Here is a 25,348-nt window from a genome sequence, read left to right as displayed (position 1 = left end):
ATTCTAGCATCAAGAGTAGAATGAAAAGAATGTAAAAGGGTACGGGCAGAGAGATTTCTAAGAAGAATTTTCTTCAGAAGATAGGCAGGGAGATAACATCAGTGTGTGTGAAGTTGCAAGAAAAAATGTGACTCAAAAAGATTATCCTGTCAGACTTTCCATCAAATTTGACACCAGGCTAGGTGGCATGACTAGCTTAGGACTGTTTAATTCCTACCTGCCAGGTTGGGGGCCACGTCAGAGGGTGGGGAGATTGCAACGAGTTTGTTGTAGTTGGTTACAGTAAGATAAGAAATGTGTGCAATTGCCCATCCATTAATATATAGTATCTTTTACATAGCAGGTGTTTAAATATTTGTTGAATGAATAAGTGAGTGAATGAATAAATGAACACAGGTGCTTATAAAAATCAGAGCGCTCACATATCTTTCTTGATAGGCTCTAAAAATGAAAAGCTTGAGGATGTGGAGTATGTCATTAAAAAGCCTTTCATTGAAGTCATAAGATGTGACATATTAATAGATTATTTGGCTCATCTATAAAATTTGGTTGGGTGACTTGGTAACTTTAATATTTTTCAGTATATATGCAATTAACATCCCAATGAAGTTTTTTTTGTTTTTGTTTTTGAGAAAAGGCTATTCCAAGTAAGTTTAAAAACACACTATTGTTCATTGGAAATACTGTAAGAAGATTAGTGAGTGATTCCAAAAGCACATAACACTTTCAGTAAAAATGGCTGCTACATAGAAAAAATTTGAACAACTCTGTTCATAGTAGCTTGTGTTTTTTTGTTTCTTTGTTTGTTTGTTTTTGAGATGGAGTCTCACTCTGTTGTCCAGGCTGGAGTGCAGCGGCACGATCTCGGCTCAATGTCGAGATCTCAGCATTTGGAGGCTTAGGGGAAAAAAATAGATTCGAGAGAGAAATTTTAGCATCAAGAGTAGAATGAAAAGAATGTAAAAGGGTACGTGCAGAGAGATTTTTAAGAAGAATTTTCTTCAGAAGATAGACAGGAAGATAACATCAGTGTGTGTGAAAAAATGTGATTCAAAAACATTATCCTGTCAGACTTTCTGTCAAATTTGACACCAGGCTAGGTGGCATGACTACCTTGGAACTATTTAATTACTGCCTGTCAGGTTGGGGGCCATGTCACTTGAACCTCCACTTCCTGGGTTCAAGTGATTCTCCCGCCTCAGCTTTCTGAGTAGCTGGAATTAAAGGAGCACGCCACCATGCCCAGCTAACATTTGTATTTTCAGTAGAGATGAGGTTTCACCATGTTGGCCAAGCTGGTTTCAAACTGTCAGCCTCAGGCGATCTGCCCACCTTGGCCTCCTGAAGTTCGGGATTACAGGTGTGAGTCACCGCACCCGGCCCATAATAGTTTGTTTTGTTTCTGCCTGCTAGGAAGCTATATTCACTGTTTATATATTGCTCTCTCCTGTATCATTTTATGTGTTTGGCCCTTTTTCTATCACGTTTGAGTAAAAAGCCTAGCTTAAATCAGTATCTGTATCTTCTTTTGAAGTCCTAGTCATTTGGGATGGATCGTAAGATTCCATACTATTTCATGAAAGGGAAATTGCTAACCTAAAGCCTTGTTGAGGTCTAATTTTTAAGTGAAAAGTTAGTAGAGTTTAATAATTGAACATATTATATATACAAGATGAATCTGAATCTTAACTTTAAGAAGTACAAGTGGCCGGGCGTGGTAGCTCACGCCTGTAATCCCAGCACTTTGGGAGGCCGAGGTGGACGGATCACGAGGTCAAGAGATCAAGATCATCCAGGCCAACATGGTGAAATCCGTCTCTACTAAAAATACACAAATTAGCTGAGTGTGGTGGCACTTGCCTGTAGTCCCAGCTACTCAGGAGGCTGAGGCAGCAGAATCGCTTGAACCCGGGAGGCAGAGGTTACAGTGAGCACAGATTGTGCCACTGCACTCCAGCCTGGCAACAGAGCAAGACTCCATCTCACACACACACACACAAAGAAGTACAAGCTCACTGTATTCTTTCCTGTTAATTCCTTATTTTACAATTCCTTCGATTTAATTGCTTAAATGATAGGATTTTAAAGAAATAACTCTTTTCCAGCTGTATTTTGGGAACGTTGCAATGAATTACAGGACATTGAGAAAATTATGGCTCAAATTGAACGTGGAGAAGCAAGAATTCAACGAAGAATCAGTATCAAGAAAGCCCTGGATGCCAAAGTACTGTATTTTATGTCAAATTATAATTAGATTATTTTAATTGTGTAATCGTGGTCAGCTTTGACATCTTACTGCACATGCAACTATATAGGGTTTAGCCCTATAGGGTTCTGTGAGTTTTTTTATAGGTGTGGAGACAGGAAACTGTGAAAATAAAGACATAAGACACAGAGATAGAGAAAAAAGAGTTTGGGCCCAGGGGTCCACTGCCAATCGGAGCGTGGAATTTGGTGGTGGCCCCAAGTGCCTGGACACTTTGACTTTTATTGAGTACAAAGTGGAGGGCAGGGTAGGTAGGGTGAGGTAATGGTGGTTAGTGATAAGGTCAGGTAAATCATGTGTTTTGGAGACAGGGGCTTAGGATGTTTAAGAAGCTGAGGCAAGGAGAAAATGTAATGCGTTAGCACATTTTTTATATTTGTTAAGAATATTAAGGACATTAAAATTTATGTTACTATTACTCATTTTTATTTTAGAAGAAAGGAACCAGGTGCAGAAGCGGAACGTGAAAGTAGATATGGAATGTGACTGCTGCAGCACAGCATTACATAGAAACAGTTAAGCCCCCGGATGTTTGGGGGCCTTTTTGACAGCCGCCAAGCCTACTACAAGAGCTTAGAAGAGCAGAGTTTTGTGTTTTTTTTTTAACTCCCCTGAGGAAGGAGATGTTTTGGCTGTTTTGGACATTTTCTTCCCCAGCTGGCTAATCTGCGGGTGCTTTTATAGTGCTAGTGCTGTTGCACAGCCGAGGAGCCTTTTAGCAGCCCTTATGCGGGCGTGACAGAGGGCTTAGAGCATTTTGCTTTAGGGTTTTTTTTTAATGCCACTTTAGTTTTATACTTTATGACTTGAGATTTATTAGTAAAATTAAAGATTATGATTGTATATACGTATATATTTATGATTACATGTGAATAACTGTGATTATGATTATATATGGGAATAACTATGTAGCTATGTTTTGTTTTTTAATATAATATTTATATGAGAACAGACTGAGGCCTTAGACCCTTGCCTCGGCTCTTGTGGAGTTTTTCCCCCCACACAACTAAAAGCACTATTTTGTTTAAATACACAGATTGCAAGATACAAGGCTCCATTTCATCAGTTGCGCATTCAATATGGAACGAGCAAAGGAAAGAACTACACTGAGGAAGAAGATAGATTCTTGATTTGTATGTTACACAAAATGGGCTTTGATAGAGAAAATGTATATGAAGAATTAAGACAGTGTGTACGAAATGCTCCACAGTTTAGATTTGACTGGTTTATCAAGTCTAGGACTGCCATGGTATGTATTCCTTTCTTACTGATTTTCTCCAACTTTTTATTTTGAAAAATTTAAAACACCATATATCCTTCGCCTAGATTCTCCAAGGGACATTTTGGCACATTGGCAGCTCTCTCTCACTTTCTCTGTGTGTGTGTGTGTGTGTGTGTGTGTGTGTGTGTGTTATTTAGAGCCTATATATACACGTAGAATCTATATTTTGTATTAAAAATATGGGGACGTCTATATTCTACATTCTGAAATGCATATCTGTATTTTATATTCATAAGTATACTGAACTATATTTCTGAACCATTTGAAAATGAATTACAATGTGAGTCTTCACCTCTAAATACTTAAGCATGTATCTCCTAAGAATAATGACATTTTCTTACATAACCACAATCCCACCTGAAAATATTGATTCAGTGATGTCGTTTAGTGTACAGTCCATGTATAAGCTTTTCCAGTTGTGCCCCAAATGCCCTTTGTAGCTGTTTTTTTAACATTGATGATCCCACAAGTTTCACACAATGCATTTGGTTGTTAGGTCTCTTTAATCTCTTTTAATCCATAATTTTTTATTTTTCGTGATCGTGACTTTTTAAAGGTGTCCAGGCTAGTTGTCTCGTAGAATGTCCCACATTGTGGATTTACCTCATTACTCATTGTAAGATTTAGATTCAACATATTTGGCAAGCATGCTATGAAAGTGATGTTATGTATTTTTTATTGCATCCCGTCAGAAGGTACATTATGTCAGGTTGTCACGCTATTGGTGATGCTAAGTTTGCTCATTTGTTAATATGGTGATCTTCAGAACACTCCACTTTAGAGGTAGGTTTCCCCCTTTGTAATTAAGCAGGTTATACTTGGGTCTATGTGAATGACTTAAAGATTGACTTTTAATGAAAAGGACTTGTTGCCTAAGTTGAATTTTTTATTAGGAAACAATATTTAAGTAGAAGAGATTTTATTTTAGCTTATGTGTTTTCCTCCATTACTTTCTAATGTGAATTGTGTTCCTATTCTGTTCTAGTCCTATTTAGCAGTGGTGTTCACAATGATATTTAAATACATGCAACACATTTTTAATGTTGGCATTGTTAATCTTTTGTCAGCCAAGGTAATTAGTACAAATGTAGATTTATACAGCCTAAAAATTAAAAGCAACCAGAAACTAACAATCCAAACAATGTTTTTGTGACTAGTCATAAAATAGGATACATTTTTTGTAGCTGCTACTTATCATAAATATCTTTTTGTCGAAAAGTTGACTGAGTGTGAAACAATGCTTAGTATTTTGCTTGAGTCACTTTATATTTTCAGTTCAAGTTGAATAAAGAGAAAGGAAAAATCTGGGTTACTATAGTGAAGACATTAATTTTGGGAGATGCTTTAGAGGATCACATATTTGTTAAAACTTTAACACAAATTTAGAGTGTGTGGACTGTGCTCATCAAATTTATGGATGGCATATGCTTGGAGAGCTAGCAAATATTTTAGACCGAGCCATGATCCAAAGGAACTAGAGCAGTGGGAATGATGAATCAGTTGAATCTAACAACACAGTATTTATTCATTTATTTAGAGACAGAGTTTCACTCTTGCCACTCAGGCTTGAGTTCAGTGGTGCAATCTCGACTCACTGCAACCTCCACCTCCCAGGTTCAAGCAATTCCCCTGTCTTAGCCTCCCAAGTAGCTGGGATTACAGATGTCTGCCACCACACCCAGCTAATTTTTGTATTTTTTAGTAGAGATGGGGTTTCACCATGTTGGCCAGGCTGGTCTCGAACTCCTGACCTCGGGTGATCCAACTGCCTTGGCCTCCCAGAGTGCCAGAATTGCAGACATGAGCCACCGCGCCTGGCCATCACGACATTTAATAGGGATAAATATAGAAGCTGTACTTGAAAAAAATATGAAAAGATATATATGTTAGCAAGATACAGTAGAAGAATTAAGAATAAAAATGAGGTAATCTGTAGCATGAAGGACTGAGGTTAGATATAGGAAAGAATTGTTTGATAGGGTTCTTTGGGTCATTGAAATAAATTATTGAAGAACAATGTAGAATAGCTTTTCACTGGCCTTTGAAAGTGGAATTATATTTTGACTGTCTGAAGATGTTGGCAGTGAGTTACATGGCCTTTTAAGGTCCCCTTTAAGCACAGTGAATCTATGACTATGTTTAGAAGAGAACTCCTTTTAAAAGCCATGCAGGATAAATCTTCTAGGCATTTGGGGTTTTATACATGTAATGATTTAATTTAGAGTACCACTAACAGCTTGTAAAAGACAAATGCCTACCTGCATTTGTCAGTTAATCATGTTTTAGAATATACACACCCTTTTCTGTGATAGAACAGTTATTGGATTTTGGATTTTTATTTCAGTGATATTTTGCTAATTTTTTAAAAGGTTGAGAACGTAATACTGTTTTCAGTTTCTGGAATCATTAAACCAGTAGGATGAAATGCATTCAAAGTGCAAGGAAAATCTTATACTATTTATAATATGAACATGACTGTGGAACTACATAACCTTATTTTATTTTCTAAGAAAAAATCCAGTATAATATTACCAACCACTAGATGTCTCTGAACTCCCTTGTAAAAAATCTGTTTTTCCTCTATCTTCTTTTTACAAAACGTTTACCTCTGTACTCTTTCTTTACCAAGAAATTTAAATCTCAAGTATATTTTCCAAAGAGCACATATTAATTATTTAAATGATCATAAAATGAAATCTTGTCTGTTAAAAATGAAGACATTTCTGTCTTTACTTTCTAGAAAGTGGAATTTATTATTTCTAAATAATCTTCAAACATGCCATAGTCTATTTTATATTTAAATATTTTAATTGAAAAGTTGTATTTAGTATTTTTTTCTATCATATTAAATTTTTATTTCTTTTCTAGTTAATGGACAATTTTAGCTTATGTTTCTGGATTTAGAGTATAAATAGTATATTTTAAAATGCATATATATTTGGACCTTCTTTTTAGAATATTTCATGATAATATCAATAATTAGGGAATTATAGAAATGGATTGATAGTTCTTGTTGATCTTCTTTCCTCCTTTCATTTTTAATGACTGTTCTGTGTGGTGAATCACATTCACAATCTAGAAAGAGAAACTGCACACTTTGAAAGAGGCACTTGTGATTTCTGAAATAAAAAGAATTTGTTTCATTGAAAAACCCCATCTTAGAACTACAGAGAATGCAGTTTGATTCATTACGTGAGTGTGTCACTGTTCAAATGAAAATCTTACTAATGATTGAACTGAGCTTACTAAAGCTACCTTTAAAAAGTCTTGCTTAAAGATGACTACTTTCTCAGAGACCTGAATGGTGTGAAATGCATCTTATAAAAAGTAGAAACCTTAATAGTTACATTTTATTCAGAGATCTCAAAGTACTGAATTCAGGGTTCCTGACTTACCTAACAGTCATAAAGTGCTTAAAAGCATGAACTTCCACTTCTAAATATGCCTCAATTTGAAAGCCTTCAGCTAAAGGTTGCAGATTTCTTTGAGGCTCTTTTTCATTTAAAAATGCTAGCTATACAAAAGAGAAAATGACTTTCAGTTCAATTTCTCTGTGCTAAAAGGATTGTGATTTCTTTCTCTGAGAACTTGTGTGGTCTTTAAGTAAGTAATCAGTCTCTATTGAACTACATAAACAAGTAGGAAGGATATGATCAACTTAGCTTTTTAAGCTCAGAGCATATGAATTGCCCTACCATTTTCTTTCTAAGAAAACCATTTTAGAATGAGGTCATAGTCTTAAGATAGTCAGAAACTATCAGAGTTAAAAGGACTTTTACCAAGTAACCGTTAGAGGAAGTAATACTCTGTATTTATATAGTACCTTTTATATAATGCCTGCCAATCCCTTTACCAACCTTAGCTTAATTTTCTTGCCACTTCTTTTAGGAAATGAATGTCAGTATAGTATCTCTGTTCATTTAGTGACAGACTAAACATGACTGGGAGATTCGAGAAGAATCTGAGAGGTCCAAAAGATCTAGCACATTAGTCAGTTTACTGCAAAGGACATGTAGAAAGAGTACTCAAAATTCAATCAGTAATTCCTTGTGCCTTCTTAGGTCCTTCTAAGTACTCGGTCCACTAAGTAGTAGTTAAAGTAGGAAAAGCAGAATTTAATTCTCTGAGACAGGGAGCATTTCTTGACAGAACCATTTATTGCATTATTTGCAGGGTTGCTTTGACTCTTAATTATAGTTTTAAAAAATTCTTACCTTTTTACCTCTGGGGAGCTTTTTCCTTTTCCAGCCAGCTCAAGAGCCTGTGTGTGCATTGCCTGTGGCCATGTATATGTTGGAGTTGAATCGAGTATTAGTAATTAGTCATTACAATTACCCTGTCTTTTGTAGTAGTTTAAATGCATTTTTCTGATAATATCTCAGAAAGAGAATCACATACTGTTGTATACAATGTAATAAAATTTCGTTGCTGTTTGTTTTCAAATCACAGCTTTATTATAAATGAAAGTGTTTTCTATTTAAAAGGTAAGAAAATTACATTCTCCATGGGAATTGTAGGAGAAAAAATACTTTTTTAGAAAATATTGCTTTTGCTCTTTATTAACTTCCCTATTTTTTGGCTTATCATGAGGTTTCAACTGTTAATTAGGTTATTGGTTCAGCACAGGATATTTTATAAATTTATCAGTCCAGTCAGAAATGGATTTTCTTTATAGACACTTTAGAAAAATGATAGTCAAATTAAAAATTTGCCAACTTGTTCTATAGTCACAGTAACTTGTATTTGCTGCTTATGGAATGTAGTCTAGGAAATTTCATAAGGAAAGACAGCTACTTAAGATTTTAACTTCTGTTAGTACTTAATTGTGTGATAACACCTAATACTGATTTTTTTTTTAAGAGGGAATCTCGCTTTGTCTCCCAGGCTGCAGTGCAGTGGTGCTATCTCAGCTCAGTGCAACCTCTGCTTCCTGGATTCAAGTGATTCTCGTGCCTCAGCCTCCTGAGTAGCTGGGATTACAGGTGCACGTCACCATGCCTGGCTAACTTTTTATATTTTTGGCAGAGACAGGGTCTCACCATAATGGCCAGGCTGGTCTTGAACTTCTGACCTCAAGTGATCCACCCACCTCAGCCTCCCAAAGTGCTGAGATTACAGGCATGAGCCACTGCACCAAGCCTAGTATTGATATTTTAGAGAATTACATTCTTAGTAGAATATGAAAAATATGAATTAATACATCATTGGTAAAATTAATAAACTATAAAGTGTACTGATATGTTCTTCTTGACTATAGAATTAAAATATTTAAAACCACAAATAATTATGCACTTAGGAATTTATTACTTCCTCATGCACTTAAAAGACTAAAATGTTCTTTCTTATAAAAAAAGGTTTTATTTTTAAGAAACAGGGTCCCTCTCTTTGTCTATAGTCACAGTAACTTCTATTTGCTGCTTATGGAGTGTAGTCTAGGAAATTTCATAAAAGACAGCTACTTATGATTTTAACTTCTGTTAGTACTTAATTGTGTGATAATAGCTAATACTGATTTTATTACTGTCGCCCAGCTGGAGTGCAGTGGCATGATCATGGGTCACTGTAACCTCAAACTCCTGGACTCAGTGAACTTCCCACCTCAGCATCCTGAGTAGCTAGGACTACAGGCACATGTCACTGCATGCAGCTTTTTTAGTTTTTGTGAAGATAGGGTATCGTGTTGCCCAGACTAGTCTTGAACTCCCAGGCTCAAGCAGTCCTCCTGCCTTGGCCTTCCAAAGTATCAGGATTACAGGCATGACCCACCATGCCTGGCCACAATTATTATTATTATTATTTTTTCTTTGAGACAGAGTCTCACCCTATCACCAGGCACCAGGCTGGCATGCAGTGCCGCGATTTTGGCTCACTCCAACCGCTGCCTCCCAGGTTCAAGCAATTCTTCTTCCTCAGCCTCCCTAGTAGCTGGAACTACAGGCGCGCACCACCACGCCCAGCTAATTTTTTGTATTTTTTAGTAGAGACGGGGTTTCACCATATTAGCCTAGATGATCTCGATCTCTTGACCTCATGATCCGCCCGCCTTGGCTTCCCAAAGTTCTGAGATTACAGGCGTGAACCACTGCACCCGGCCTCACAATTATTAATAGTTATATTTAAAGAGATCAGCATAGCATGTGACCTAGAGTAGGTGTTCAGTGAATAAATGGGCATAGAGCTGTTGGTTTTCAATTTGCTTCTATCCCATAGACTCCTACAGTTGGACCAGATTTGGATAGAATGCAAGCAAATATGCCAATGGGTTGGAGTTCATTTGACTTTTCCTTTAATCTACCTTTTTTAAAGGATAGACTTTATTTGGCTATCATCCCTGCAGCTTTTATTTATTCATAAGCTTGAATAGCCAGTAATAAATGTCATGCGTTTTATTATGCAACAATAGTGTTTGATTTGGGACCTTGAACTGTTGTAACAATCTGAAATTAAATACATTTAATGCACTAACAGGAGTCCATTTAAGGTATTTATACTCACATGTTATCTTGTGAGGAAGTGATACAATATTTTTTAAATAGCACTGCTTAAGCATCAATTATGTAAAATCATCATAACATTTAATACTTGTTTGTGAAATGTAGGATATGTTTCTTTGAATGTTAACTGTCATATAACTGCCCATCTGCATTCTAGTATAGACTGCCATTGCTTTTTGGTAGTATAATAGAGATTCAAAAGTGACTAGGAATCCTGGGAAATATACTGTAGAATGTATAGGTGAAGACATCGATTAAAAAAGAACAAAGGTGAAACAATGTCCATTTTATTTTACTAAGAGCTGTAAAAGAAAATTCTGACCTTTTAGAACTTTACCTAGAAATTCAGAGGCACAAATGCAGAGTGCAGTTTTTTGTGTGCCCTTGCTCATTCAGCTGCTTTTGACTTTCAACTGTAACAGGCACAGACCTTCTGTCATTCAGACTTAGGTAGGCTTAGTGTCTAGGATTTTAGTACATAGGAAATGTAATGTGGAGCCTCTTTAATCTCTTTCAATAAGTCACTTCAAGTCTACTGATGCTTTCTCTGCCTTTTGAATTGATGCTTTGAAGCTGTGTGTTGGAGCAAAGGATATTTGAACTTAGTGCCCGGGATGATTGATATTCACCACACACTAAGGGGCAGTGCCGCTCCCTGCAAATGTTACATCATTTATTAAAGGTAGAGATACACATCCTAGTATTCAAAAATTGAAACTGGGGTGACTTTGCATTGAATAGAATCATAAACCATTAAAAAGGTATGGAGAACCAAGGCAGCACAGTTGTGTTTAGAGTGAAGCTAAGTCTGTAGTTTAAAACAGGACTTGCAAACTGTGGCCCACCACCTGTTTTTGTGTGGCCTAAACACAAAGAATGATTTATATATTTTTTAATGATTGAAAAAAAATCTAAAGAAGAAGGATATTTGGCAATATGTGAAAATTATACGAAATTCATACTCTCGGGTTCATAAGTAAGATTTTCTTGGAAAATGGCTACACATTTGTTTATCTATTGTCTTTGGCTGTTTTCATGCTACAGTGCCAGAGCTAAATAGTTGTGACAGAGACTGTGTGGTCTACAAAGTCAAAAAGATTTGCTATGAGGCTGTTTATAGAAACAATGTCCCCACACCTGGCTTAAAAGTATGTGTAAGAAAGGTGGAAAGAAAATAATATAATCAAGGGTTGATATAAGTGTTATCCAGTTCTTTAAGAAAAGGGGTAAGTGAAGGGTGGGTATATAAAGGAAGAGGATATTTAGCCTTAAAGAGGAGTATTTGGGGACCTACGGGTACTTGTGATGGAGGCATGGGAACTTCCTTGAAAGATTGTCGTATGGAGGAGGAAACCAGCTTGTTCTCTAATGTCTACAAATTTAGAGAACCAGTTTTTGGAAACTATGAGGTAGCAAATTATAGCTTTGCATAAAGGAACATTTCTAACTTGCCCAAAGTTGGATTAGGCAGCCTTGTGACGTAGTGAGTACCCCATCATTGGAAGAATTCAGACAGGCTGGACAACTAATTAGCAAGGACCTAGTAGCAGGGATTCAGGCATCAGCCTGAATGAGTTTTAAAAGTTCCTTTCTCATCTTGAGAGTTCATGATTTTGTGAACTCATACTATTGAGAATTTCTATCAAGAAAAGATTTCTGAGTACAAAGTACACTTTTGATTACCTCACTCCTCCCGCTCAAAAATTGTTTATAAGATCCTTTTGTCATTGGAATTAAGTAAAAATTTTAAGTTCTTTGCTCTTAGTTCCCAGGTTCTTCGCACAGGCATACATTGGAGACATTGCAGGTTCAGTTCCAGACCACCACAATAAAGCAAGTCACATGAATGTCCTGATTTCTCAGTGTATATAAAATTTTGTCTATAAGGCAAGCGAATAGCATTATGTCTTTAAAAAAAGTAATTACCTTAATTAAAAAATAATTGATTGCTTAAAAATTTTGACGATCATCCGAGCCTTTAGCAAGTTGTAATATTTTTGCTGGTGGAGGGTCTTGCTTCAGTGTGAATGGCTGCTGACTGATCAGGGTGGTGGTTGCTGAAGGTTGGGGTGGCTATGGCAGTTTCTTCAGAGAAGACAACAATGAACTGTGCCACATTGATTGACTCTTCCTTTCATAAAAGATTTATCTTGGCATATAATACCGTTTGATAGCATGTTACAGTAGAGCTTCTTTCAAAATTGGAGTAAGTCCTCCCAAACCTTGCCACTGCTTTATTAACTAATTTTATATATTATTCTGAATCCTTTGCTGTCATCTCAACAATGTTGACAGCATCTTCACCAGGAGTAGATGCCTTCCCAAGTTAACTACTTTCTTTGTTCATCCGTAAGAAGCAACTCCTCATCCATTCAAGTTTTATCAGGAGATTGCAGCATTTCAGTCACATCTTCAGGCTCCACTTCTAATTCTAGTTCTCTTGCTATTTCCATCACATTTACGGTGACTCCCTCCACTTAAGTCTTGAACCCCTCAGAGTCATAAATGAGGATTGGAATTGCCTTCTTCAAACTCTTGTTAATATTGATGTTTTGACTTACTTCCATGAATCACAAATGTTCTTGAAGGCATGTAGCATTCTAAATGATGAATCATTTCCAGAAGGTTTTCAATTTACTTTGCCTAGATCCATCAGAGGAATCACTATCTATAGCAGCTATAGTCTTACAATATGTATTTCTTAAATAATATGACTTGAAAGTCAGAATTACTCCTCGATCCGTGGGCCACAAATGAATGTTGTGATAACAGGCATGAAAAACATCCATATCCTTATACATCTATCTCCATCAGAACTCTGGGGTGACCAGGTGCATTGTCAAAGAGCAATGATACTTGAAAAGGAATCCTTCTAAGAAGTAGGATCTCAACAGTGGGCTTAAAATATTCAGAAAACCATGCTATAAACAGTAGTGCTGTCACCCCAGGCTTTGTTGTTCCATTTCTAGAGCTAAGGTAAAGTGGATTTAGCATAATTTTTAAGGGCCTTATGATTTTCAGAATAATAAATGAGCATGGGCTTCAAGTTAAAGTCACCAGCTGCATTAGCCCTTAACAAGAGTAAACATGTCATTTGAAGCTTTGAAGTTGGGCATCTGCTTTTCCTCTCTAGTTATGAAACTCCTAGATGGCATCTTCTAATATTAGGGTATTTTGTCTCCCTTGAAAGTTTATAGGTTAGTGTGGCCACCCTCATGAATTTTCTTAGCTAGATTTTCTGGATAACTTGCTGCAGCTCGTCTGTCAGCACTTGCTGCTTCACCTTGCACTCTTATGGAAACAGCATCTTTACTTAAACTTCATGAACCAGCCTCTGCCAACTTTAAACTTTTCTTCTGCAGCTTCCTCACCTATCTCAGCCTTTATAGAATTGAAGAGTTAGGATCTTGCTCTGGATTAGGCTTTGGCTTTAAGGGAATGTTGTGGCTGGTTTGATGTATCCAGACCACTAAAACTTTCTCGGTATCAGCAATAAGGCTGTTTTGCTTTCTTATCACTTGTGTGTTCAATGGAGTGACACTTTTTTTATTATACTTTTAAGTTCTGGGGTACATGTGCAGAATGTGCAGGTTTGTTGTGTAGGTATACACGTGGCATGGTGGTTTGCTGCACCCATCAGCCAGTCATCTATATTAGGTATTTCACCTAATGCTATTCCTCCCCTAGCCCCCCACCCCCAACAGGCCACAGTATGTGATGTTCCCCTCCCTGTGGCCCTGTGTCCTCATTGTTCACCTCCCATTTATGAGTGAGAACATGCAGTATTTGCTTTTCTGTTCTTGTGTCAGTTTGCTGAAAATGATGGGCATTTGGGTTGGTTCCAAGTCTTTGGTACTATGAATAGTGCTGCAGTAAACATATGGGTTCATGTGTCTTCATAGTAGAATGATTTATAATCCTTTGAGTATATACCCAGTAAGAGGATTGCTGGGTCAGATGGTATTTCTATTTCTAGATCCTTGAGGAATCGCCATACTGTCTTCCACAATGGTTGAACTAATTTAAACTGCCACAACAGTGTAAAAGCATTCCTATTCCTCCACATCCTTTTCAGCATCTGTTGTTTCCTGACTTTTTAATGATCGCCATTCTAACTGGTGTGAGATGGTATCTCATTGTGGTTTTGATTTGCATTTCTCTAATTACAAGTGATGATGAGCTTTTTTTCATATGTTTGTTGGTCACACAAATGCCTTCTTTTGAGAAGTGTCTGTTCATATACTTTGCCCACTTTTTTATTTGAGACAGAGTCTTGCTCTGTCACCAGGTGCCAGGCTGGAGTGCAGTGGCACAATATTGGCTCACTGCAACCTTCGCCTCCTGGGTTCAAGCAATTCTCCTGCCTCAGCCTCCTGAGTAGCTGGGATTACAGGCACATGCCATCATGCCCAGCTAATTTCTGTATTTTAGTAGAGACAAGGTCTCACCATGTTGACCAGAATGGTCTCGATCTCTTGACCTCGTGATTCACCTGCCTTGCCCTCCCAAAGTGCTGGGATTACAGGCGTCCTTTGCCCACTTTTTGATAGTTGTTTTTTTTTTGTTAATTTCTTAGGTTCCTTGTAGATTCTGGATATTAGCCCTTTCTCAGATGGATAGATTGCAAAAGTTTTCTCCCTTTCTGTAGGTTCCCTGTTCACTCTGATGATAGTTTCTTTTGCTGTGCAGAAGCTCTTTAGTTTAATTAGATCCCACTTGTCAATTTTGGCTTTTGTTGCCATTGCTTTTGGTGTTTTAACCATGAAGTCTTTGCCCATGCCTGCGTCTTGAATGGTATTGCCTATGTTTTCTTCTAGGGTTTATATGGTTTTAGGCCTTATGTTTAAGTCTTTAATTAATCCTTTTTTTTTTTTTTTGAGACAGAGTTTTGCTCTTGTTACCCAGGCTGGAGTGCAATGGTGCGATCTTGGCTTACCGCAACCTCTGCCTCCTGGGTTCAGGCAATTCTCCTGCCTCAGCCTCCTGAGTAGCTGGGATTACAGGCACGCACCACCATGCCCAGATAATTTTTTGTATTTTTAGTAGAGATGGGGTTTCACCATGTTGACCAGGATGGTCTCAATCTCTTGGCCTTGTGATCCACCCACCTTTTAATCCATCTTGAGTTAATTTTTGTATAAGTTGTAAGGAGGGAATCCAGTCTTAGTTTTCTGCATATGGCTAGCCAGTTTCTCCAACACCATTCATTAAATAAGGAATCCTTTCCCTATTGCTTGTTTTTGTCAGGTTTGTCAATGATCAGATGGTTGTAGCTGTGTGACATTATTTCTGAGCCCTCTGTTCTGTTCCATTGGTCTACATATCTGTTTTGGTACTAGCACCATGCTATTTTGGTTACTGTAGCCTTGTAGTATAGTTTAAAGTCAGGTAGCATGATGCCTCCAGCTTTGTTCTTTTTGCTTAGGATTGTCTTGGCTATCTGGGCTCTTTTTTTATTCCCTATGAAATTTAAATTAATTTTTTTCTAATTCTGTGAAGAAAGTCAGTGGTAGCTTTATGGGGATGGCATGAATCTATACATTACTTTGGGCAGTATGGCCATTTTCACGATACTGATTCTTACTATCCATGAGCATGGAATATTTCTCCATTTGTTTGTGTCCTATCTTATTTCCTTGAACAGTGGTTTGTAGTTCTCCTTAAAGAGGTCCTTCACATCCCTTGTAAGTTATGTACTTAGGCATTTTATTCTCTTTGTAACAATTGTGAATGGGAGTTCACTCATGATTTGGCCCTCTGTTTGCCTGTTATTGGTGTATAGGTGTGGTTATGATTTTTGCACATTGATTTTGTATCCTTAGACTTTGCTGAAGTTGCTTATCAGCTTAAGGAGATTTTGGGCTGAGATGATGGAGTTTTCTAAATATACAATCATGTCATCTGCAAACAGAAACAATTTGACTTCCTGTCTTCCTATCTGAATACCTTTTATCTCTTTCTGTTGCCTGATTGCTCTGGTCAGAACTTCCAATAATATGTTGAATAGGAGTGGTGAGAGAGAGCATCCTTGTCTTGTGCCAATTTTTGAAGGGAATGCTTCCAGTGGAGTAGCGCTTCTAATCTCCTTCAAGAGTGTTTCCTTTGCATTACCAACTTGGCTAGTTGTTTAGTTCAAGAGGCCTAGCTTTTGGCCTGTCTCAACTTCCTCATTAAGCTTAATCATTTCTAGCTTTTGATTTAAAGTAAGACTTTTCCTTTCACTTGAGCACTTAGGGGCCATTTTAGAGTTATAATTAGCCTAATTTCTATATCATTGTGTCTCAGGGAATAGACGGAAGCCTGACAGGGGAAGAGAGATGGGTGAATGGCTATTTGGTGGAGTAGTCAGAATACACACAACATTTATAAACAAACTTGGCCATCTAATATGGGTGTCACCCCAAAATGATTATGATAGTAACATAAAAGATAACTGATTACAGGTCACTGTAACAGATACAATAATAATGATTTTTGAAATATTGTGAGAATTACAAAAATGTGACACGGAGACATGAAGCAAACATATCCTCTTGGAAAAATGGCACCAATAGACTTGTTCAATGCAGGGTTGCCCCAGAGTTTCAATTTGTAAAAGCGCAGTATCTATGAAGCTCAGTAAAGTGAAGAGCAATAAAACAAGATACGTCTGTACTTTGATCCTAACTTAGCTGTATTCATCACTCATGCTGTGCAACATTTCCCAGGTTGATTTCTACCAAACATTGTCAGGATGTGAAAATAGATGGTAGCTTCTGCGTTCAGATAGAATTGGGACATGCTGATGATACTGAATCCTGCCATTCACACTTCCACTCTGCATTAGAATACTAAAAGCTCTGAGAAGTCCTATCATAAAGAAATTTGATTAACCTTTAACACATCCAACATTTCCCATACACATTTGAACCCACAAATTTTTTCACTACAACTATTAATGCTACAGAGCAGTTTTCCATTTGCTATTTTCCTATTCTCTTCTGTTGTGTTTATTGTTTTTGCATCTCCTCTTTTCCTCTTGTGTGCTATTTTTCTCCAACTTCATTTTTAAATCCAGTGTGGGGAAATGGTGAGAGAAAGAGATAATTAGACTATAGAGTTTTGGAAACAGTTTGAGGTCCTGTGAACAATTCTCTATAAAACCCCACAAAATAGGAAGATTGAGTGGTACAATAATCTAGGAGAATATATGAAAGGAGAAATTATAGAAAAAGAATGTGCTTTTGACATGAAATTTCTCATAGTCATTCATAGTCACTTCATTATTCAAAAAATGAGTCATTTTTTATTGGTAATGTAGCCTTCTTCTAACTTCTAGTTTTAGCTAGTGTTCTATTTATGATAACATATATTACCTTAGGCTGTCATGAAGCATGTGAATAAAAAATGGAGTTGGTATCACTAGAGAACATGATATGACCTATGCTAGGAAGGTAACACCCATACTTGTCCATTCCTCAATGTCTTTCTCTAGAGTCTTAGATTAGTTTTCTGTCTGGAGTAGTTATTGATAGGTTAAAAAGAATGAAGATAAGAACTAATTACACAGTCCATTTATAATCATTTTGAGGCATTCCACTTCCCTGCATAGGAGGCTGTCTCAAAAGTATTTGTTTTTTTTTCCTGAATCACCCACATGACCCATGAATATGTATCTAAAGATATCTCCAGTCACAAGCAACTATTACTTATTGAGAATAACAATAGCCAGAGGATATAGCTTAATGATTCACGAATCAGCTTTACATAAAGACTCCATCTAGTCTCCCTAGAAACCAACGATCAAATCTCATCAGGGTCAACTTAGCCCTTTCTATAATAGATAAATTGAATAACATGCTGTTTAATTTGTATGTGAATTATTGAATGGAGCTATGAAGAATATTTGGTCTGCATACTAAAGATATCACTATTGTTTTGGTAAGTAAGGAAAATTTCAGAATTATTGTTTCTAAATTATTTAACCCTGAGTAATTGAAGATACACAAGAAACTTGAACGTGTCAGTGTTATATAAGACTGTTTTTAATAGGTAAACAATAATTCATTAATGAACAACTTTTTTCTGGCTAGACTCTGGTTTTCTGCCTCCTCTTGGGCTTCATTTAGAGCCCAAAATTCATTTGCCTGGATAGTTGATATTATTTTGTATCTTATATTTCCTATGTTGTATGCCATTTTGGGGGGATTTTATTTGAGAAGATAAAACTGATTTTAAACAATTTTCCGTTCTTAAAAATGTTACAGATTGCCCAAGACTTAAATGTTTATTACGGAAAATTTGGGAAATTCAGGCTAGTGTCAAGAGAAAAATAAAAGTTATCAATCAATGGTTCTACTCTCAGAGATAGCTGCTGTTAACCACTATTAACATTGTTGTTAATATTCTTTTAGCTATTTCTGTGTATATGTGTGTATATAATAATACGTGTCTGTGTATTGTATTTCCAAATTACCAAAATTGTAGTTAGTTCCCAGTTTATTATTGGTCTGCATACTAAACATTCTTTTGTAAATTTTTGTATACATCTCATTTCCTTACAATAAGTTTCTAGGAATGGAATTGTTAGGTTAAAGGGTATGAAAATTTTAAGATCTGTCATTAAAATTTCCAATTTGCTTTCAAGAAAGGTAGTGTATTAGTCAACTTGGGCTGCCATAACAGAATGCCCCAGCCTGGGTGGCTTAAGCCACAGGAATTTATTTTCTCACCCTGTCTGAGACTGAAAGTTCAAGATCAGGATGCCAGCAGGGTTGGTTTCTGGTGTGGCTTCTCTTCCCGGCTTGCAGATGGCAACCTTCTGCACGTGATGTTCTCATATGGCCCATTCTTGGAGTGCATGCAGAGAAAGAGAGATCTTGGATGTCTCTCTCACTTCTTACAAGGACAGGAGTCCTATTGGATTAGGGACCCACCCATATGACCTCATTTAACCTTAATTACCTCCTTAAAGGCCTCCTCATCAAATACAGTCACATTGAAGGTTAGAGCTTCAAATGAATTTTGCAGAGACATACTTCAGTCCATAGCATATAGTAACATTGACATTTCATCGTCAGTGAATGAAAGTTTCCATTCCAACATCTTATTGTTAATACTAGATATATGTACTATATATATGTACATGCACACATGCATGTACATATTGCTAATTGGATGAAGATGACATTGTTTTATTTTGCATTTCTTTGGTCATTAGTTGCTGTCAAATTTGATTTTAATGTTTGGACTTTTTTCTTTTTGGTGAGTTTTCTATTCCTGTACTTTGACCATTTGCGTGTGTGTGTGTTGGGGTTGTTCTTAATTTCCAGTAAACCTACATTCTCTCTTGAGTGTTTAGCTATTCTGGCAGATATTTTTGCTTATACAGAAAAGGAATCATTTAAAAATATTGTTTATCCTTTGATATTAAATTATTATTTACTTTTAAAATATAGTAAAGTGTACAGGGTTAATAATATATGAGATTCCATATTAATGAATCATGTTTAATGCTCACCATACATTCATAAAGAGTATTTATAGTTTACATGCATTGATTTGCTGGCAGTGAAATATAGGTAGTGGCAAGGTTAATGTAAAAATCTTTTCAGATACTATTTGCTCTGAATTAACAAATAAAGCAGTGTTTCCTGTGATGTAGTTCCCAGAACTCTGATCCCACAAGATGTCCGGTGAGAAGAGAGTCTGTTGGTTAAATATTTTTGATAACTGCTGCATCCTGACGCCCTGCCTAGTGGTTCAAAGTGCACATAGGGAGCTGAAAGGCTCTGAGAAGCCATGTAGTAAATAAATCTGTTTAACTTTTGTAAACTGAGTACTTCCAAAACTTATTTTGACCATAGAACATCCCCTTATATTTTTTTGCTTATGTGATATATGTTAACTTTTTATTTTGAAATATTTATACATTCACAAAAAGTTGTAAAGAAAATGTACAGGGAGGTCCCATGCAACCTTCACCCAGTTTTCCCCAATAGTAACATTTTGCAAAACTATAGTAAAATATCACAACCAGGAAATTGACATTCATATAATCTATAGAGCTTGTTTAGATTTCATCAGTTGTATATGCACTCATTTGTGTGTGTGTGTGTGTGTGTGTGTGTGTGTATGTGCGCACAGTTCAACGCAGTTTTGTCATGTGTAGAGTTGTGTAACCTCCATCACCACAAGACTCCATTGTGCTATCTCTTTACAGTCACACCCACCCTCTCTTCCCTCCCTAGCTCCTGGCAACCACTGATCTTTTCTCTCTTTCTATAATTTTGTCATTTAAGGATGTTATATAAGTGGAATAATATGGTATGTAACCTTTTGAAATAAGCTTTTTAAAATTTTCACTTAGCATAATTCCCTTGAGGTTCATTCAGATTGTTAACTGTATTAATAGTTCTTTCCTTTTTTATTGCTGAGTAATATTATATGATATGCTGCTATCATGATTTGTTTAACCAGTCACCCATAAATGACATTTACCCCCACTCCTTGTATTTGGTAGAATCTATTAATACCCTGTGTGAATATTGTTCTGAAGAATAGCAGTTTTGGAAATTCTGTATCACAGAAATCATGCAGTTAAATAATTGTCAGCCTTTTAAATATTATGATTGGGTTGCAGAAATTAAAAATCTTTTTATTATTTCATTTAGGAATTCCAGAGACGCTGTAACACTCTGATTTCATTGATTGAGAAGGAAAATATGGAAATTGAGGAAAGAGAGAGAGCAGAAAAGAAGAAACGGGCAGCTAAAACTCCAATGGTAAAATTTTCAGCATTTTCCTAACTTTTAGGTAGATCCCATTTTTTTTACATAATCAAAATGCCTATATTATGTTTAATGCCATAGTGATACCTATTAATAATAGCTGGTTTTATGAAATGCTAATTTGCTTTGAACAGAAACAGAATTACATCACAACCACGTTTCTTATTTGTTTATAGAACATATGGTTAGGAACTTCCTAGTAACTATTCTCTGTGTTTTAAAAAATTCCTCATGAATCCAAGCAGAAGTATAATGCAAGTGAAATCTTTTGGATTGAGACTAGAGCTATCATGGGGGTAGCAGAGGGATAGGGGTGGGATGGGATGGGGCTGAAGTTGAAACTAGGAGTTCTGATTTGATCAAGCAAGTTTTCTGATGTTTGTGGAACCATGAGTACAAATGGGAACTCTGAGCAGACAACAACTTGGCTTGGTAATAAATGAACTGTTGAATGATAGGATAACTTGATTTTAATCCAGTCAGGTTGCTTTGTATAGCTGAATATTTAAGATATTCTTTAATAGATCGTGTTATTTGAGTGTGGTTAAGTAAACTGCCATATTTCATCGAATCTAAGATGCCTTCCATTGTAAGACACAGCATTATTTTATGTACTACTGAGAAAAATGCTGCCAGGTGTAAATTGTGATCAGTTGTAAGATGCATCCTGATTTCAGAGATGCTAAAATGTGAAATAAATGTGTATCATAGAAGATATGAAATATGGTATGTTAAAACCTATCAAAAGTTAAAATATATATATACTCATAAATAAAATTTTGCCCAGAAGACATTAAGTGGTTCTTTAAGAGATGAGAGTACATTTATAATACCATGTGTAAGTAGATATTTGATGACTATTTTTGATGGGTGTTTTATGTCTTTTCATAAAAAGAAATATCTTTGAAGGTTATTTTACATTGGGTTATATAGTTTGTTGGGCTATATAGAACATTAACTGTGAATATAACATTTAAGTGAATATTCATGTTAAAATTTTTTTTTAATGCATTTACATCCTAGATTTAACATTGTTGGGCCATTTAAAATGTGCATATTGGAGCAGAACATTAAATCTGTTTCCATTTTAGTCACAGAAAAGAAAAGCAGAGTCAGCTACTGAGAGCTCTGGAAAGAAGGATGTCAAGAAGGTGAAATCCTAAAGCCTAGAAATAAAGTTTTAATTGGGAAACTGCTATTTTCTTGTTCCCATCTTCAAATGCTAATTGCCAGTTCCAGTGTATTCATGGTACTCTAAGAAAAATCTCTTTGGTTTTGATTTCTTGCATATTTTATATATTTTACAATGCTTTCTACCTGAAATGTGTAGCTTTATATTTTATGGCATTCTAGTATTTTTGTGTACTGTATTTTGTGCATTTCATGTCTTCATCAAAATCCTCTCAGTCCTTGTTCTTTTGAAGCTTGTGCTGAGGTTTTAGCTTTTCTATGTTTTATATGCCGCTGCTTTGAAAGAGAACCTAGATTCTATAGTTGTATTATTGTTGTTTCATACTTTAAATTTATATGGCTGTGGAAAAATGAATTAAAATGATTTGAGGAGAAAGACTTTTTCACTTCTTTGTTGCTTTCTTTTCTATTGAGTCTGGGCTTGTATGTGTTACTGCATACTGTGATTAGCATAATAATTGTTTCTTTGAGGTCATCTAAATATTTTTTTCCTAAAGGAATAAAGGGTTAGGAAAGAGAAATATTAAAAAAACTAATATTTGATACTGTGCTTGCTGTCAGTATGCATTACATTTAAATTATTCTCTAAATATTCAAGTGGGAAAATATAATAAAGAAACGTCTATAAGAAATTTAATTATTTCCTGTTTTTTTGTACAGCAGAAAGTAGTTGTGTTTACTGAATTGTATTGCTTACCACTGTGTATTTGGTTCACAGTTAAAGCTTTGCTTGCTAACTTGTGTGTGATCTTCTGTCCCATAGAGCCAGTTCAGCAGGGCCTGGGTGTAACATGTAGAATTATTAAGAACTAAGTGTAGAGTATGAAATAAGCACCATGCATGCAGAAGAAGGGGGGCTGTATTTGTTAGGATTACAGTTATGCTCAGGTAACAATCTCAAAGTGTCAGAGGTTTTACACACCAAGAGTTTTTTTCTTGCTCACACTACATATCTCATGCAGGTCAGAGGGATGTGGGAATGGGAAGGGATCTGCTCCACCCAGTAACTCAAGGTTCCAGGATGACCAAGGCTCTGCTATTTTGTAGCTGCAACATCTGGGACATGTGGCACTTAGGCTCTTTACTGCCTCAGCTCAGAAGTGACACATACCACATCCACTTATATTTCATTGCCACCAAAGTAGTCATGTGGTCCCATGTACCTGAAAGAGGGCTGGCAAATGTAGGGAAATAAATGGAATGTCTTTTTTGTTTTTTTGAGACGGAGTTTTTTCGCTCTTGTTACCCAGGCTGGAGTGCAATGGCGCGATCTCGGTTCACTGCAACCTCCGCCTCCTGGGTTCAAGCAATTCTCCCACCTCAGCCTCCTGAGTAGCTGGGATTACAGGCACGTGCCACCATGCCCAGCTAATATGGAATGTCTTACATTACTGCCTCTGTCACAGAGACTGTCAGTTCAGGAATGAACCTGGGTCTGTTACATGAAACTTTAGTGTGGAATTAATCAGTCTGGGTCAGGTTATAAGAAAGCAGGGAAAATGGATCTGAATCTAGTGTGAAATACACAACAAATAAGCAAAGCTGAGAATGCAGGATAATTATGTCAGTTACCAAAACGAGGTTGGGACCATCAAAGAGTTGTTTCTTCCACCTTCCAAGATCTTTCACATTTCCTATCAGACTCTATTTAGTGTATTACTAGCAAATTCTGGGTAGCTCCTGAATGTAAGTAAGCATTCTTCACATCCTCAGTCTTTTCATGGAGGTTCTCCAACAGAGGAATAGATCTTCTAGAACAACAACCCACTGTCTATTGGACTCTAAGTCTCCAAGCATTGTCCAGATTTTTTATCTCTTACTGCCATGTTTCTGGTTGCATTATTTTTACTGTTTCCACTATTAGCACTTAGATTCTTGTACCCTGTTGGGGGTTAGAGTGAAATTGAAGTACTATTAAGAGACAAGGTTGGAATGATGTTATATCAGGGGACCAGTGATACCCAAATTTGCCCTTGGCTTAACTGGCTTTTCTGTAAGACCTATAAGGGAGGCTAAGGTAAGCAAAGTAATACTTCACACAGTAGCTGGTGCTTTGGCTCCAAACTCCAGAGCACTTCAGCCCAAAATCTAACCTTGGAATTTTCCATTCCAAGATATGAATAGCTATAGTTAGTCATCTGTGCTGGAGAAAGTGATACCAGAGAGTTTTACTGATAACCCCAAGTTCTGTGCAGTAGAAAACAGCCTAATAATGGTCTGGACTCTGCTCAGTCAGTTCAGCCTTTCTTTTCCTAGGGAGCAGTGAAGATGGTGGGTGGGAGCAGGTACAGTTAGAATCTTTGAACCCCAACATGGACATTTAACAATCTCTATTTTCTTTCTCTGGTAATCCAGTGGGATCAATAGCTGAGCTAATATGTGACCGTCTACCTTAGGGGAGAAAATCTGCAGGTGAGTTCTTGTAGCCTTTTCATGGAGCCATTTCCCTGGTCTGTATCATGACTCTTATGAGTCTTTCTTGGACCAAAGAGATGTGAAATTCAGCTCCCCAAGGCCTTCAGTGAATGCTTCTGATGTCATACTTAGAAACTTGTGAAATGGTTTTATTCAGGACTTAAAGACCACACTGTATATTTAGTGAAAAATCCATCACCCATTCTACTTCTCATCTTAAAGTATGTATGGTTACATTGTTGAACCTAGCCTACCAAAGAGGTCCATACAATGAACACCGGATAATAGCTTAGTCCAAATAATAGCATCTTAGAAATACAAAAATGCCTCAAGTCTGAATAAAAAACCCCTCTTATTGTTACGTTTCCACAGAGAAATTAAACTCCCATTGAAAATATAAAATCCCAACAAAGAAATCCCAGTTCAAACAAGAGGCCTACACTGATGGGGTAATATCCCTAGACATGGCTGCCATGTTGGGGAGATAAATCTGGATTGTCAGTTTACCACCGCCAGAGGAAGCAGAAGAGAGTGCTATATATGTGAATGCAGTCTTATGAAGTGTAATGACTCTGCCCACCAGCAAAATGGTCTAGTCGATTACACTGGAGTCTGACCCAACCTGATTCCTTGTTTGAAAATGTACAAGGAAAAAAGTGAGGAGAGAAACAGAGACCCTGAGTAGCCTCCTTCATTCAAGACCTCTATCTGTAAAAGATAAGGCGTGAAGGGATTTCCCAACAACCCTAGATCTGCACAGAGGTCCTTGTAAAGCATCTATCTTTATTGAATGGATACTCAGGCTCTAATTTCCTTAGAATCAAAAGAAGGCAGGAGGTAAGCTCAGTAATCTCTTGTTTTCATCATAGCCATTGGTATGGTTTTATTGCATGGTTCTGTCTTTCTCTGGCTACCTGGGCTGTAAGTGTTA

At 36.7% G+C, this 25,348-nt stretch overlaps 1 protein-coding gene across 15 annotated transcripts in view; it reads left to right on the top strand.

Annotated features, from left to right (window-relative positions):
• The window catches only part of SMARCA1 (SNF2 related chromatin remodeling ATPase 1), a 77,911-nt gene extending 55,277 nt beyond the window's left edge, over positions 1-22,634 (top strand). For 5 of the 15 annotated variants that reach the window (XR_013531377.1, XM_078362259.1, XM_078362256.1 and 2 more), the window contains 4 exons: positions 2,106-2,224; positions 3,303-3,515; positions 20,695-20,805; positions 21,903-22,634. Coding sequence is in view for 12 of the 15 variants with exons in the window: in XM_078362259.1 (XP_078218385.1) it covers positions 2,106-2,224; positions 3,303-3,515; positions 20,695-20,805; positions 21,903-21,974 (515 nt within the window). In the remaining 3 variants the exon portion in view is untranslated. Of the gene's footprint in view, positions 1-2,105; positions 2,225-3,302; positions 3,516-20,694; positions 20,837-21,834 lie in introns of all 15 variants that reach the window. The other 10 variants (XR_013531379.1, XM_078362261.1, XM_078362254.1 and 7 more) reach the window with 4 other exon arrangements.
• The last annotated feature ends 2,714 nt before the right edge of the window (positions 22,635-25,348 follow it).

This window comes from Callithrix jacchus, chromosome X (genome assembly GCF_049354715.1).
Source record: "Callithrix jacchus isolate 240 chromosome X, calJac240_pri, whole genome shotgun sequence".
Lineage (NCBI taxonomy): Eukaryota > Metazoa > Chordata > Mammalia > Primates > Cebidae > Callithrix > Callithrix jacchus.
This window is presented reverse-complemented; position numbering and strand designations above follow the sequence as displayed.